The sequence below is a fragment of the Zootoca vivipara genome, chromosome 12 (assembly GCF_965207765.1).
Source record: "Zootoca vivipara chromosome 12, rZooViv2.hap1.1, whole genome shotgun sequence".
Classification (NCBI taxonomy): domain Eukaryota; kingdom Metazoa; phylum Chordata; class Lepidosauria; order Squamata; family Lacertidae; genus Zootoca; species Zootoca vivipara.
This window is the reverse complement of record NC_142595.1, coordinates 36,962,710-36,978,417: the sequence shown is the minus strand read 5'-3', so window position 1 is coordinate 36,978,417 and position 15,708 is coordinate 36,962,710. Positions and strand designations below refer to the sequence as shown.

The 15,708-nt window shown below is 46.4% G+C and overlaps 1 protein-coding gene across 1 annotated transcript; it reads left to right on the top strand.

The window, feature by feature from the left end:
- The first annotated feature begins 7,677 nt into the window (after positions 1 to 7,677).
- On the top strand, positions 7,678 to 12,610 carry RPL28 (ribosomal protein L28). Its single transcript, XM_035136627.3, has 5 exons — positions 7,678 to 7,714; positions 9,353 to 9,444; positions 9,710 to 9,833; positions 11,838 to 11,956; positions 12,481 to 12,610. Exons 2-5 carry the CDS (start codon positions 9,364 to 9,366, stop codon positions 12,568 to 12,570), a joined length of 414 nt encoding a protein of 137 aa, XP_034992518.1. The 5' UTR covers positions 7,678 to 7,714; positions 9,353 to 9,363; the 3' UTR covers positions 12,571 to 12,610.
- Positions 12,611 to 15,708: the final 3,098 nt, after the last annotated feature.

Genomic DNA, 15,708 nt, shown 5'->3' with positions numbered 1-15,708 from the left:
CTCATTGGTTCTGCCAGTCATTGGCTCTCTGGCGCCACCTACTGTTGGGCCTCCCACCCACCCAGTTCCATTGTGCACCAGCCCCCTGCGCTGTGAACACCACTCCCTTGGGAAGACCAGTAGCGTACCCACACCCTCCTCCTCTCTGCGCCTGGGTTTAGCTTCAGTTTGTTGGCCCTCGTCCAACCCATTACTAGAGCCAAGGACTGATTTACAGTACCCACACACTGCGACCTAATGTATATGGATCAAACATCAACAACGTGGAAAATATTTGAGGGCACAGATTTTCATGCAGATTGCTCTTATTCAATAAAGAGTAAATTGCTTTCCAATCAGCCTGGAAAGGCATCGTAGCTTGGTCATTACCTAGTCTTAATCATAGCAGACAGTTGACAGGCACTACCTTCTGATATTTATACATTGGGTTGCCTTTATCACATGCAGCAGCACTCTTCCCAACGGGAACATTTTCAGGATTTCAAAATCACTGTAAACACTGGAGTTATTAAACAGATCTGCTGTCAACAAAGGTGGGGCCCTTTGGATAGTTGAGCAAAATCAGTGCTGTTAATTATGAGCACAGTTAGCAGAGCTTCCATCTCAAGGTCACCTCAGTTCTGCAATAAATCTCTTTTTAAAAAAAGTATATTAATTAACATATATATCTCCTTACTTTGCATAGTTTATTCATCATCGGCTCAGCATGGGATCTAAACACGGCACATAGTTGTTGCTTTCTTGCCGCTAGTAAAATGTTCTGTTTGAAGAAGCACATTTCTGACATTTTCCCCCAAATGTGGCACACTTAAGCGGACAAAATATTTCTGCTTGTCACAAGGAGCAAGGTCCTCTTGACCACAAGATATCGCAATCTGCTCCCACACTGTACCAGCTTCCGATCTTTCACCAGAAACTGCTCAGTGTTTTTCAAGCTCCTCCACATACCAATAAGGACTAGTAACTTGCTTTGCATGCAACTAACAGAGCTGCTACAAATCTACCTATATTGAAAAGAATGGGATCGGATAAAAGAGGAGAGGATAACGCTGGGAACACAGGTTGGAATAGAGGAGTGTTGGTGCTGCCAGGAAAGGGAGGGGTCATGATCCAGATTTTTTGGGGGGGGGTCTCACCCTGCGATCGGTTCCATATGAAGAGCCTGAGTTCACTTAGGGCTTCTGTGAGATTCTGGATCTTGCCCTGGAGCTGTATGTTCTCGCTCTGCAGTTCCTCAATGGCCTCATGCAGTTCAAACGGGAGCCCCCCACCCCAAAGCAGGGGCAGCAGCAGCCAGAGCATCAATGCCATCTGCGCTGTTGCACCCCCTCCAACAACCTCGCACTGTGCGGCCGGTGCTCAGCGCAACCTCGCTTCCTTCCCAATCGATCAGCCCGCCTGGGCAATCAATAGCTTGTTAATTACCCCCGTCCTTCCTGACCCAAACTCTCTCTCTCCCTCTCTCTTAAAATAAAAATAAAAATGCGCAATCCCAGCCCTGAAGTCTCAGAGGACCACAGATGAATTCAGATCCAAGATCAGAGGGTGAAGCTGAGTGGTCCTGCCAGCTAACCACCAGATCTCCCAAGGTTTGATCAACTGCATTCATTTACTGGGGAAAACCTCCTGTCCCCCCAGTCAGGCCAATGCAACTGGGGCCACATTCACACGACAATAGAAGCAGCTGACAGCCACATTTTAAAAAAATAAAATGACAAATTGGAAGGGGTTTGAGGGGGGGCACAAAGAACTATTGGGGAGCTAAATGCAGCCCATAGGCATGTTACCTTTTTTAAGCTATATGCCTCTCCACCAGTCAATAACAATCCGTCAGGCACGAGCCAGCAGTAAATCACACCAGGCCAGTTGGAGTTAACTCGTTATTGGCAAGAACACGATCTGCACAGACTTGGCTGAGTGACAGGCCTAATGAGCACATCAGGTCTGGTAGGTCTTGCTGAGTCTCAGTTGCTGAGACTGAAAGTCCCTGCCTCCCTACATCCGTCTAAGTCCCCTCTTCTCCAGGGCCTTTTCCAAGCAATCAGAGAGTGTGTCTGCAGGCAGCCAACCGCTCCTTCACTCTTTTCATGCCTCTCCTGGTTCTGGGAGACGGGGGTGGGGTGGGGATACTTGCTCCGTGACTCTTCACCAGCCTGACTCATCTCTGCCCCTAGGCCTCCCTTCTCTCCAGCTTCAGCACCTGTCTCTCTCTACCGCAGATTCTCCCAGCTCACTAAGCTTCTTCTGATCCTTCCTCTGACTACTCATGATTGTCCCACCACCACTCCCTGGGCTCTGAACCTTCTTCCCTTGGTGGTTCCCCAGGTGGTTCAACCCACCATCCCTCTGTGACCAACCAGTCCATGAAACCACCTATGCTCAACCTATACTTTTGTAAATAAACTCAAACATTACGTAACACCAAAGGAAGCCAAACATAGGTAAGCCCTGATAAAGGTAAAGGGACCCCTGACCATTAGGTCCAGTCCCGCTGTAGCGGTTCCTATTTATCTACTTGCATTTTGACGTGCTTTTGAACTGCTAGGTTGGCAGGAGCTGGGACCGAGCAACGGGAGCTCACCCTGTTGCAGGGATTCGAACCGTCGACCTTCTGATCGGCAAGCCCTAGGCTCTGTGGTTTAACCCACAGCGCCACCTGGGTCCCTCGAAGCCAAACATAGGTAAGCCCTGATGCACCCCTAGAAAGTCTCAAAACTCAGAGAACGGGGTGTGTATCACAGTGGGGTAAATTGATTTGAAACGGTTCTGGTTGTGAGCTAATGCCTCACTTGTACCTGTAGTTTTAATCTGTTCCCTGGTAGGGAGGATGGTTAAGCTAAACGGCCTCGGCCAACCATACCTGAAGGAGCGTCTCCACCCCCATCATTCTGCCCGGACACGGAGGTCCAGCTCCGAGGGCCTTCTGGCAGTTCCCTCACTGCCAGAAGTGAGGTTACAGGGAACCAGGCAGAGGGCCTTCTCAGTAGTGGCACCCACCCTGTGGAACGCCCTCCCATCAGATGTCAAGGAAATAAAGAACTATCTGCCTTTTAGAAGACATCTGAAGGCAACCCTGTTTCGGGAAGTTTTATCATGTTTTTAATATTCTGGCTGGGGAAACCCAGCAAGATGGGTAGGATATGAATAATAAAAAATAACAATCATTGCAGCCACCCCATCACCAGGCATACCCACATACCCACTGGAAGGGTCAAATGGTCCTCTGCCCCTGTGATGCTGCAGTGGCTTGCCAGCACAAGGAATGAATGGATTGATGGGGTAGTGGTTGGATACAGGGCTTTCAAGCATTTCAGCTGGAAGCTCTGCTGAGGTTAATTCCGAAATCATTTACTTTTCGAATTATATCCCACCTTTCCTCCGAGCTCAAGACATGGTTCTCTTCCTCCCCATTTTATCCACAGAACAATCCTGTTCTGGTTAGGCTGAGAGATTGGGGCTGGACCAAGGTCACCCTGTGAAATTCATGGCCGAGTGGGGATTTGAACTCTGGTCTCTTAGGTGCTAGTCCAAGCTCTCTAGCTTCTACATCATGCTGGCTCAGAGAAGCTGAGCTGAGTGCAATGACTCGGGAATGTCTCTGTAGCCTTGGATACCCTGGGAAGAGTCTTACACCTCCAGAGCCCACCCCTCTGCCTGCTGCCAGTTTGCCCCCCCCCCTCTGCCATTCTCCTTCCCTCCAGGATCTGTGGATCTGCTAAGCCACAGCGGGACTGGCAGGACAGAAGGCAGAGAGGGCAGCAGTAGGTGGAGCCACTCTGGGAGGCACTGGGAATAAGGAGGAGGAAGCTGACAGCTAGGACTACCACCTGGCATGGCTGCAAGTCAGAAGGCAGGCAGGTGGGGCCCCATTGATGGCAAGCGAGGTTGGTGAGGCAGTGCCCCATTATCCCTAATGGACAGCTGTCCACCATGAAGTCTCCTATCTGCTTGCCTGTCCACCCATGGGCCGGCTGCAGAGCTTCCCTTGTGGCAGAGGGCGCAGAGCCGGCTTCTGGGTGCCCCTTGCCAGTCTCTGTCCCTGTCGGGACCTGTCCCAAAGGAGGAGCAAATAAGCAATTTGCAGAGCAAGGATTGCAGAAGAAAGTGTGAAATTAGTTTCTAGGGGGCGAGGGGGAATGATGTTGTTTTAGAATAAAAATCGCAGCATGAAACTGTTGCGTGAGAGGAGAAAATAAATAGAAAACCGAGGAGGAGGAGGGCGTGAGACCGCAAGGAAGCACACACAGAGTCATTGGGAGGTGTGAAAGATTACACAAGAGAGAGAGAGATCAAAGAAGTCACAAGGTGGCATAAAAGAAACAAGGGGAGAACATCTCCATGGCAGAACAAAAGTCACAGAGAGTTCTGGGAGGGAAACAAAGCAGTGGGGGGGGGACGTGTTGCAAAGTGAGCTGGGGGGGGGGAGTAACCAGTCATTTCTAAGGTGTATGGAGGGATGGAAATATCCTATTATAGGCTGTTGTGGCTGCTTCATTCTCAGAGAATACGAGATACTGCAATGAGTTAACAGGTTGGAGCAGAACCTTAAGTCAGCTAATGAAGAACATATTGCTGCTTATTTGCTTGCATTTATTGCATTTCTAATCCCGCCTTTTTCTCCAAGGAGCTCAATGGTTTTCCTTCTCCTCATTTAATCCCCACCACAACCCTGTGGGGTAGGTTAGGCTGAGTGGCAGTGACCGGCCCAAAGTCGCTGTAATAAAAAAAAATTAAGGTCATATATAAAAGTTCATAAATGTACCAAGCAAACACACACATAAAAATATAAACCACACGTCTGGAGCAGCAAAGTCCTGAAACCATTTTGACTCCCAAACTGACCAAATGTTTCTCTGCAAGGAGGGAGGGGGTGAGGGAACCTTCCCATTGTCTCAGGAATTACGTGATTACCATCTCAAAGGAATGGCCAGACTACCAGAAAAGGCATTATCAGATCACCTGGCAGACATGAAAAACAACAACATTCAAATTTCTGTTGTAGACCGCCTTTTCTGTGATGTAGGTATGATGTATCTGGGGGGTGGTCTTGGGCTACACCCCTTCTGTGATCTATGTATGAGGTTTCTGGGTGTGGTCTTGGACTCCAGGGCGGGCAATTTAAAATGTCTATATAAGGGCAGGCACCTTTGTTCTGGGTCCTCCTCCTTTCTCCTGCGTGTGAGGGGAGCACCCTGTTTCTAGAGTTCAATAAAGATCAGGCTTACTAGCTGCTTTGCTTCTCAATATTCTCTGGTTGGCCTCTGTTATTTTCTCCTACCGATGGAGAACCTATAAAGGACTCTATAAGGGCTCTTGTGTACCCCATAAGGGAATAAGGGAAGATTTTGTTTACAACATCACCCAATGAGCTTTGTGGTCAAGTAGGTATTTGAACCCTGGTCTCCCAGGTCCTAGTCCAACACTCTAACCCAGGCTTCCTCAAACTCGGCTCTCCAGATGTTTTGAGACTACAATTCCCATCATCCCTGACCACTGATCCTGCTAGCTAGGGATCATGGGAGTTGTAGGCAAAAAACACCTGGAGGGCCGAGTTTGAAGAAGCCTGCTCTAACCACTACACCACATTGGCTCTCATTTCCTGTCCCGTCCCCCATCACGAACTGCCATAACTTGGAGTGTGGAATTTGTTGGGCCGTGGGGAGGAGCCTTTGCTAAAAACCTGGGTGATCACACACACAAAAGTCATCAGACCGCTTGCAACAGGGGGCCACGGCAGAGAAGGCCCTCCCCTGGTTGCCATCAGATCAACCAAGAGGGCTTCATCCTGAGGTTTCAGAAGCCAGGACAGTGCAGGTGTTACCTCAGGTAACCAAGTCCCAAATTGTTCAGGGCTTTGTAAGTCAGCGAACAGAACCTTTAAAGTACTGTAGTGTTTGGTTTTATGCTGATTTTTTGTTTTATTGTCCCAGTTTTCAGTGGATTGGGTTTTTTTGTGCACAGTTGCTTAGAAATGTAACTATTTAAAACCAGAAACCAGTAACTATTTAAGCGACATATAAATGTCTTAAATAAATGAATAGGCAGATCATGTTGCTCCATCAACAGAAGTGTTTCGTGATTACCGGAGGCTGTTCCGTTAACAGCCTAAACGGTGGAGTTTTGTGTAAGCGGCAACTTCTGAGCCAACCTTAAGGCAGCCTTACACAAGGCACAATCCAGGAGTCAAATCTTGAGATTAACCAATACATGGGTCACTTCATCAAGCCATCCCAGTCCAAGTAATGGCTGTATCTCGCACACTAGCCCGAGCTGGAAAAGGGATGCAATGATCCACTGCAGAAACTTATTGAACCATTCATTGACAACAATGGCTCAATAAGCACCCCCTCTGCCCCAATACTACACATCTGTCCAGAACAAGCAAAATGCCCAATTCCCCAACCTGGGAACTGCCTACCCAAAGGACTTCCCATCTTCTGGGATTCAGCGTCAACTCATGCATTCAGTTCAGTGTGTGCACTTTCTCTTGTGCTTCAGGCTCAAGAAATATGATTGTTTTCATCAAAACACAACCTGCCTTCTTCATGCACGATGCTTTTCAAAAGATAAAAGAGGAGAGGTCCTTGCAGCAAGGAATCTGTAATACAAAATTCATCACAGGTAAGACAACAGAAGAAAAGGGGGCAAGCAGAAGCAGGGAAGAAAAGTGGAATCCTTTGTGTTATTTCAGGTACATGTACTTAAGCTTAAAATAAAAATAAAAAATCCTTCCAGTAGCACCTTAGAGACCAACTAAGTTTGTCATAGGTATGAGCTTTCGTGTGCATGCACACTTCTTCAGAACTTAAGCTTAGTTACAGTTACTAGGGTATGTGCAAAAATATACACACCCCAACCCATTTTGTCACTTCACGTCTGATCCACAGAAAGATGATGCCACAATACATTTGTTAATCTCCTGATGTGTCGCAAGTCTCTATTTTGTCCCAAATTGTGTTTATTAAGTTATGGTGTGTGTGTGGTTTTTTTAAAAAAATCCCCTTCCCCACTCACACTGTTTACGTCACTTTGGAGTTTTGTGTATCTAAAAAGTGGTATATGAATGCTTAAAACAAATGAAGTGGCACAGACGTCCCTCAAAACTCAATTATTTTTTCTCTCTCTTTCCCCATCACGCTAGTGTAGAATGCGCAAAAATGAGTCAGGCTCTCGCCACCCTCCGCCAGAGGCAGCAGCCGCTGAACTGAGCAGCCCGAGCAGAGCATGCGAAAGGCGCTCCCGGCAGTTTCCGATTGGCTCCGGCTTCTCGCTCGATCGTCCACTGCCGCCTTCTCGGAACGCTCCTGACGTCATGCAGAACCGCCCGAAGGGAAACCCGAGCGGTTCCGAGATGCCACCGAGCTTTTCCGAAGCCCTCCTCATAGGAGCGCCGCCATTTCCCGAAGGCTTCGCGAAAGGCCCCCGGATTCGGCTGCCGTTCAAAAGTGAAAGCCACCATTGGCCTCTCTATAGCCGCTCTATCCCTCATCTCTGTGGCGAAACCGCCCTCTCTCCCCCGCCCCTCTATAGCTTTGCATCCACAGTCGGATTGGAAAAGCTGTTCGAACGTAGGCCGGAAGTTCCCGCGAGACTCCCGGCTCCGCAAAGCGGAAGAGGCGGGCAGCACCGAGAGGTGGGAGGGAGCTGGTATAAAACCCCCTCGCGCCGGCTCCGGACCTCCTTTTCCGTTTCCGGCCGTCGTCGCGTGAAGAAGGTAAGGAGTAGGCCTCGTGTTTGTCCTGGACGGGGGAAGTGGGATTTATCCTGGTTGGAGGGGAGGGAAGAGAATTGGGGGTAGTGAGGGCAGGTTCGGGGTCCTCTCCCGCAGTGTATGGGTCTGAGGCCTACCAGGTAGTGGGGAAGGGAACTTTGTTTGGAGGCGGCTGTCACGTGGCCAATCCCTCCATTTCAGTCTTTTAGGTTGATTTCAATTGGGCACAAAAAGGGGTTGTGGGTCGCCTAATTCCTGCCCTTATTCTGGGAGGCAGCGCGCAGATTCATTTTGCTTTTGGTGTGCGCTAAGATTGGGCTAAATTTTTAACAGTTAAGGGGCTCTCTCTCTCCCTTACTGTGTTGAGGATGCTTGTCAGCTCCTGAGACCGGTTTTTGCGTGTGTGAAATACAGTCTGTGCATTGTTGCCTCACTATCTTGAGGTTAGAATGAATGCGTGGCATGTTTCAAAGGTATAATATGACTCTATGTATGGTAAGGAGAATTAATGCAGGGTTCATTGACCCAGTGATGAACTTTGAAAGATGTCATTCACCTGAACCCAAATTCTTAGAAATGTAAATGAAATAAAATAAAGCATGAATTATATATAATAAACATTTAGTAACCATCAATTGCCATCTCTAGGTTTCAGAAAATGTAAAAATTAGATATCTTATTAAATACAGAGGCTTCTCAATGGCGAGGAAGGTGCACTTTATATCCCCACACCCTTTTTATTTGAGGCTCATAATTCCAAAGTAATTTGTTGTTCGTTCATTTGCACTATCCCTTGTAAACTTCATTTCCACCCCAAGGTCTTTCTTTACCTTCTACATAGTCCCATTGACCTCAGGGTGTTCAGTACCCATCACTTTGGGAAACCCTGGTTTAATGATGTTATAAGGGTAGATTATGCCTGATGGTAAACAGCAATTCATTTGCAGGCATCTTCCTAATCACATGATCTCTTCTCCGATAATGCCATACCTGTGTTATTTTGCTCCTTTTAAGTTTATATTTCCCTTTCCTTCATTGGCTGTGTGTCTACTTGCTGTGACATATCAGGGGGAAGAAGATATGACAGAATTCTACTACTGTACTACCACTCACTGATAGAAGATGTGGTATTTAAACAAATAGCCTATTCTTGAGGTTGACGCCTAATAATTCCCTTTTGTCTGTATTGTAGTGTACTGTATTAGGAATCTGATTAGCATAGCCCCCTCTTTGTTACTACATTTATATCCCACTTTTTCTCCAAGGAGATCAAGGTGGCATATACACCTCTCCCATTTCATCTTTACAAGTAAGTGATGTTAGCCTGAGAAAGAGAGAGAGACTGAAGGTGAGCCAGTGAGTTTCATTGCTTGAGTGGGGACTTGGGCCCTGATCTGCCAGGTCCTTGTCCAGCATTCTAACCACAACAGCACATTCTCTCTTTCATTGTGTTGGGAGAGGACTGTGACATTTAGAGGTACCAGGATGTCAGGATTGGAATAATGTGCAAAGGAGCATAAAATTAGAGGGGAAATACCTAAAGCAGGAGAGTGCGAGGTCATAGACGGATATGCACTGGGTTTCTGACAATGGCGTATTTCTTTTTCTTATATTCTCATTGCTTGGTCTTCTCATCCCTAGGATTCTGCACGATGTCTGCCCATCTGCAATGGATGATAGTGCGCAACTGCTCGAGTTTCCTTATCAAAAGGAACAAGCAAATATATAGCACGGTAAGCTGCCCTCAATTAAGAAATAAAAACCAGGAGCCTTGACCTTCTATCCTCTTTGCTGAAACTTCTAATGCTTATTTCCTTCCTAAAAAAACTTTGCTGACCTAGGTTTTATTTTCCAACAATTCTATTTCCCTTTTTGAAGCAAAAAAAAAGGGGGGGGGAATCCCTCACTTTCAAACACATTGTTCCAGACCTCTTAAGCTATCCTCTTTTCCTCTTGGAACCCAGGAGTCCTAGTAACACCTTTTTTGTTTCTTCCAAGGAACCAAACAACCTCAAAGCCCGCAACTCTTTCCGCTACAATGGACTGATTCATCGCAAGACTGTTGGGGTGGAACCTGCAGCTGATGGGAAGGGCATTGTTGTGGTCCTCAAGAAGCGTGCAGGTGGGTTACCCTACTTTAGAGCAAAATGATGCTGAATGGAATGAGGGGGGCAGCAGTTGGGGGGGAGAGTCGTGAGCAGGGTGTAAAAGATCTGTTTAATTCTGCTTAGTGAATAAGCACTACAATAGGGTCGTGGAAGCAGCTCCACCAGACCATGGATAGCAAGTAAGCTGTGTATAGATATTTTTTCTTTAAAAAAGTAAGTTTCTGGTTCTAGAGCCATAGAAAAATTGTGTGTAGATAGTGCAGCATTTCGTAGAGTGCCAGAGGGATGCAGTTTTTGCCCACACTGCCTGTCTGTCCCAAGTGCCCATATTCATTCCAGCCATTGTTTCAAAATGAAATTCTAAATGCTTGGAAATATGGATTTGGGGGACAGGAAATGTTATCGAAAATTAAGGTCTGCATATTTCTCTGTGGGGTCATAAAATCACCAATTCTCTTCAACATCTACACTTGGAGATAGATCATCTGGGGCCAGGGAGTGGGTTTACTTCGGTATGCTGATGAGACTCAGCTCTATAGTTCCATGCCACCCTGTTCTGGGGAGGCCAGACAGTTCTGAATCTGTCTGGACCCAGTGGCAGACTGGATGAAGGTAAACAAACACAAATTTAAATCGGGACAAGACCAGTGCTGTTAGGTAGGAGTTCTACTGGCTCAGGAATAGGAGGTTGTCCTGTTTTGGATGGTGTTGCACTTCTCAAGATCTCCTGGATCTGGCTTCTTGGATGTTCACAAATCTGTGGCTAGGAGTACTGTACTTTTGCCGAAGTTCAGCTGCTTTGCCAGATGTGCCTTACCTGATAGTCAGTTCTGGCTATGGTCCTACGTGCATATCTCAGTTTTGCTACTGCTATGTGATTTGTGTGGAGCTGCCTTTGAAAACCAGAGAGAAACCAATAGGTGCGGAAGGTTGCTGCAGAAATCTTGACTGGGGCAAGCTGTTGGGATTGTGTGGCCACTCTCCCCTTAATGATGTATATAGGTTTAATTCTGTCAATGTTTAATTGTATTTTAATGATCAATATTTCTGTCTATTTAGCAGTTCTTGGTTTTATCTGTAAGCCCCCTTGAGCCCTGTCAAGGGAAAAGGTGAAAAATAAATAACACCGGCTATACTGGCTATCAGTTTCCCCATGCAATTCAAGGTGATAATTATTACATATAAAACCCTATTCTGCCTGGGACCAAACTCTTTGAAGGGTAATCTCTTTTGTGAATCATCCCATCGTTTAAGATCAGCCATTGCCCCTCATTTGTGTGTGCTATAATCTAGAACCTGGGTTTGGACTGCAAGTCTTGAGCTGAAAAATTCAGCTGAGCTTACTGGGTAGGTCTTAGGCAGGCCGCTGTGTCTCTCAACTTCAGCTGCAATATGGGGTGAAAATACTGGCCTACCTCACATGGTGACTATAATGTGGGAACCTGAGAATCTCCAGATGTTGCTGGACTACATCTCTCCTTATTTTGAAGGGACGTGGGTGGCGCTGTGGTCTAAACCACTGTGCCTCTTGGGCTTGCTGATAGGAAAGTTGGCAGTTCGAATCCGTGCAACTGGGTGAGCTCCCGTTGCTCTGTCCCAGCTCCTGCCAACCTAGCAGTTCAAAAGCACATCAGTACAAGTAGATAAATAGATACTGCTGCATCAGAAAGGTAAATGGCGTTTCTGTGCGTTCTGGTTTCCATCACGGTGTTCCGTTGCGCCAGAAGCGGTTTAGTCATGCTGGCCGCATGACCCAGAAAGCTGTCTGTGGACAAACGCTGGCTCCCTGGGCCTGAAAAGTGAGCTGAGCGCCACACCCCATAGTTGCCTTTGACTGGACTTACCATTTTACCTTTATTCTAATTATTGACAATGTTGACTGGGGCTGATGGTAAGGACTTCCAAACTATTATATTTTTCTCCTACGTGCACTGGTGTGTCATTTGCTATTGCTGCTTCCATCTTAGAGATTCTAGTTTCTTGTTCCATCCATGCAACCTAACCTTTCACTCTTGCAGGCCAGCGGAAGCCAGCCACCTCTTACGAGAAGATCACCATCAACAAAAATGCCCGTGCCACTCTTAGCAGCCTCCGCCACATCATCCGCAAGAACAACTACCGCAAAGACCTGCGCATGGTAAGATGAGGCCCTTTGCTTTCTCCCTCTGCAGATTTGCACTGGGATATATTTAGCCTTCGCTACTCCAATGAGCATATGGTGGCAATTCATCAGAAACAAAATGGCAGGGTGAGCTGGCATTTGGAGTGAAAAGTGAAAAGTTTAAGAAATCTATCTAACCCTATGAATGTTCAAAGTGTGGTGCAGTCAGTGAAAAGCACCCTTCTGTGTAAACCAGGGCTACAATTACGTGTTTTGAATTGCAAAAGACATTGAGAAATTGCCAAAGGGCTTCTGTTTCACTCCTGCTTTAGGAGTGAAGATGGTTCTGCTCATTTAAGTTGGTAGATCTGAAAAGAGGTGGGGAGGAGAGGGTGGTATTACAAGTTTGAGGAGCGGTATAGAAACGAGGTGTTTCAGGATCTGGGTTTTGTAAGAAACTGCTGGAGGTGCTTGACTTGGAAATAAGTGCTGTGGTTTGCCGCCTCAGTTTTCCATCTGAGGCTCTTCTTAGCTCACTTTTCCTCTTAACTCTTTCTCAGGCTGCTCTGCGTCGTGCTAGTGCAATTCTGCGCAGCCAGAAGCCAGTGGTGGTGAAGAAGAAGCGAACTCGGGCTACAAAGGCTACATAAAACAATTATCAGATTATCCAATAAAGGATTAGAACCAGAACATGGCGTTTCTAATTGGTGTTAATAGATTGAAACCTGGGTTGTTTCTTCCCCAGTGAATACAAGCCCTGATATGCAGTTGTCATTTTGCTGAATTACCTCCCAAAAGGCAAAAGTGGCTGTGTTGTTCCCTGTCCTGCATAGATTCATTTGCACCAAGAGAACATCATAGGCCACTCAACTCAAAAATTTAGTGGCTAAATACTCTCCTACCTTGCTGATAACTGGGTTTCTCATACACATACAACTACTTTGCATTTTGGAGTCTCTTGTCCCCATTATTGGGAAGCTTACTCTTTTATAACTCCTGCTGAGAATAGCACTCTGAGAATATAGTGGAAGTGGCCTCTGTAAAAAAGCATACAGCATCATACATGTGGTAGGCTTTAAGGTGCTACATGACATTTTTTTGCTGCAACAAACAGCCACACATACCCCTCCCCAAATTCAGTAGTGGGGGGAAAAGGAATACAGTGGTACCTCTACTTACAAACGGAGCTCCGTCCGCCATCTTGGATGCGGTTTAGATAGGATTTTTTTCTACTTAAGAATTTTTAGATAGGGTTGCTTCGACTTACGAATTTTTTCTCCCAATGCATTCCTATGGGATTCGACTTACAAATTTGTTCGGAATGCATTAAATTCGTAAGTAGAGGTACCACTGTAGAAGAAAGGCATAGGAGGAAATGGGGTGGGGTGGGAAGAGAAAAATAAAAGGAGCCAGTCTTGTAAGTCTCCATGTACACTATTGGGGGTCATGGAGGTGATTTACAGATGTTTGTTTAATTGCCTTGACAATGACCAACAGATGGCAGTTTAGAGCTACCGGTAAGAAAACTCCTTGTTCCCACCCAGTATACTTCCATTTTTTCTTGTCCCAAGGGATAGATGAATACCAATGAATTTTATTCTAAGGTGAGGCTTAAAAGCACTTGGAACACCAACTCTTGTGTTAATGTCTCCACCTCACATATAAGAGCTGGCTGCAGTTGCTGAATGATAATTGCACGTTCAGAGTGTCATTGCGTGTGAGAGAGCAATGATGCAGGCAAAAACAATTGTGGGCTGCTGCCTGTCGAACCTGGTAGTAAAGCTAGGAAGTTCTTTAACTGGTGAGAGAAGGAATAGGCTGCAATTCTAGCTCCACTTACCTGTGAGTAAGCCCCACTGAATTCACTAGGACCTACATCTAAGTAGACAGGCTTGCATCAAACATTTCCATGAACTTTTCTGTTCCCTTTCCCCTTGTATTTAGTGGTTGGAGAAGCCGCAGGAAGACTTGATAAGAGGCTAGATTAGCCATATATATATATATTTCCTCCCAAGAAGTGCTGGTGGTCCAGGGCTTCCTTTCCTTGCCATGCTTTTATCTCCACAACAACCCTTGAGAGAGGAAACTAGGCTGACAGGTTTCATTGCTGGGATTTGAACCTGGGACTCTGGAGTCCAAGCACTGCTGCTACTTATGCTTTAAAAGGGGAGGGGCAATCAGAAAAGAACATCGAAAGTACCCTCTTGAGATTGATGGAAGGCTTGTTTGGGGAAAACAAGCTGAAGGGAGGGACCGAACAGGAAATAGGAGCTGGTGTGAAATGGATGTGCATTCGCATGCATGCTCCATGAACCTCACCTGTCCGTGCAACGTTGTTTCCCTGGTGAGAAATGTGGCGAGGCTTCCAGATTTGAAACACCTCACTGTCCTGTATAGCATGTGCCTTCCGCATGAAAGCTGGTAGGTTCTGGCAGGTCCACAATTGAGGTGATTGGATCTCGAGAGATAGCTGTGGCCATAGGTCCAGGTGTGAGTGCATTTCCCTAAATCCACCTATCTTACAGGTGGCTCATCTCTGTCCCCCACCCCAAGCTATCTTTGTTACAGCTCTCTGGTGCTTGCTGAGCCAAAGCAAGGTGATCTAATAGGCCCAGCAGGCAATTGGCAGGCCTCCCAATGACCCCAGCTAGCTATTTGAAGCCCTGGGCTGACGTATGTCCTGACCTCTTTCCTGCCCTGCCGTCTCCCTTCCTGGGCACCGCAATTGAGCGGGCAGCCAGAGTTTTTTTGTGTGTGTGTGTAGAGGGTTTCTCCTTCTCTCCAGAAGTCCCAATACTGGCACAGTCCTCTGGAAGGGAAAAAAAGACCTTTTCCCAGCAGCACTGTATTAGGAATTCATATATTTCATTCAATAGCCCATCATTACATCACTAAATCACATATAGGTACTCTTTCTCCCCAGCTTATCCATGCAACGGCATTGCAGCTTTACCTTTACAACCCAAAGTAAATATTTTCAGAGGGTATAAATGTTAGATGCACCTTTATACACAATATTCATTGGCATGACGATGGATATGGCATGTTTCTGTCAGACAAAAACAAACAAACCGAAATTATTGCATGACCACCACCATGGCCAGTAGTGAAGCAGCGAAGGGCCAAAGGCCACAGCTATGTCCTCTAGGTCAGAGCTTCTCAAACCTTCTACCCCCAGGGCCCACTTGAGAAGGCTGAAAGTTACTGAGGCCTATCAGCCACTAAATGGTGCTGTAGGGACAGAGCCAATCACCACATGGCAGCAGGTGAAAGCAGAGTTTGGTCTTGTATCAGTCAACTATCAGGAACTGACTTTGCTTTCTTTTTGATACCTAATCCATCTCTGGAAATGGCTGCGTTATTTGCCACAGCCTTTTCCTTCAACCCCTCCTCTGGCCCCTTTCCCCCAGAGAAGAGAAAACCTCTTCCCCGCATGAATGTCTCTTGTCTCCCAGCTCCCTTTACTCAGCTTCTGTATGCGTCATGTGGGGATGTGATTGTGACAGAAATCTTGTCCTTTAGGCTGCAAAATGCATATGAATTGTGTCTTTCTTTCCAAGGATAATACATAAAGCTGATTGAAAATAAATAAATGAATCACCAGATTATGGAAAAGCAATAAGGTGCATAGCTAAATATAATATAGAAGGGAATGTGGCAGGATGCATAAAATTAATGACATGTTGTAGTAATGCCACTTAATCCTGGAAAGTTAGCATCTGCACATGGGCAAAGGGCATCCCTTTAGGACCATCTTGCACGTCTAGGCAGCCTAGGCAAGACTCCAA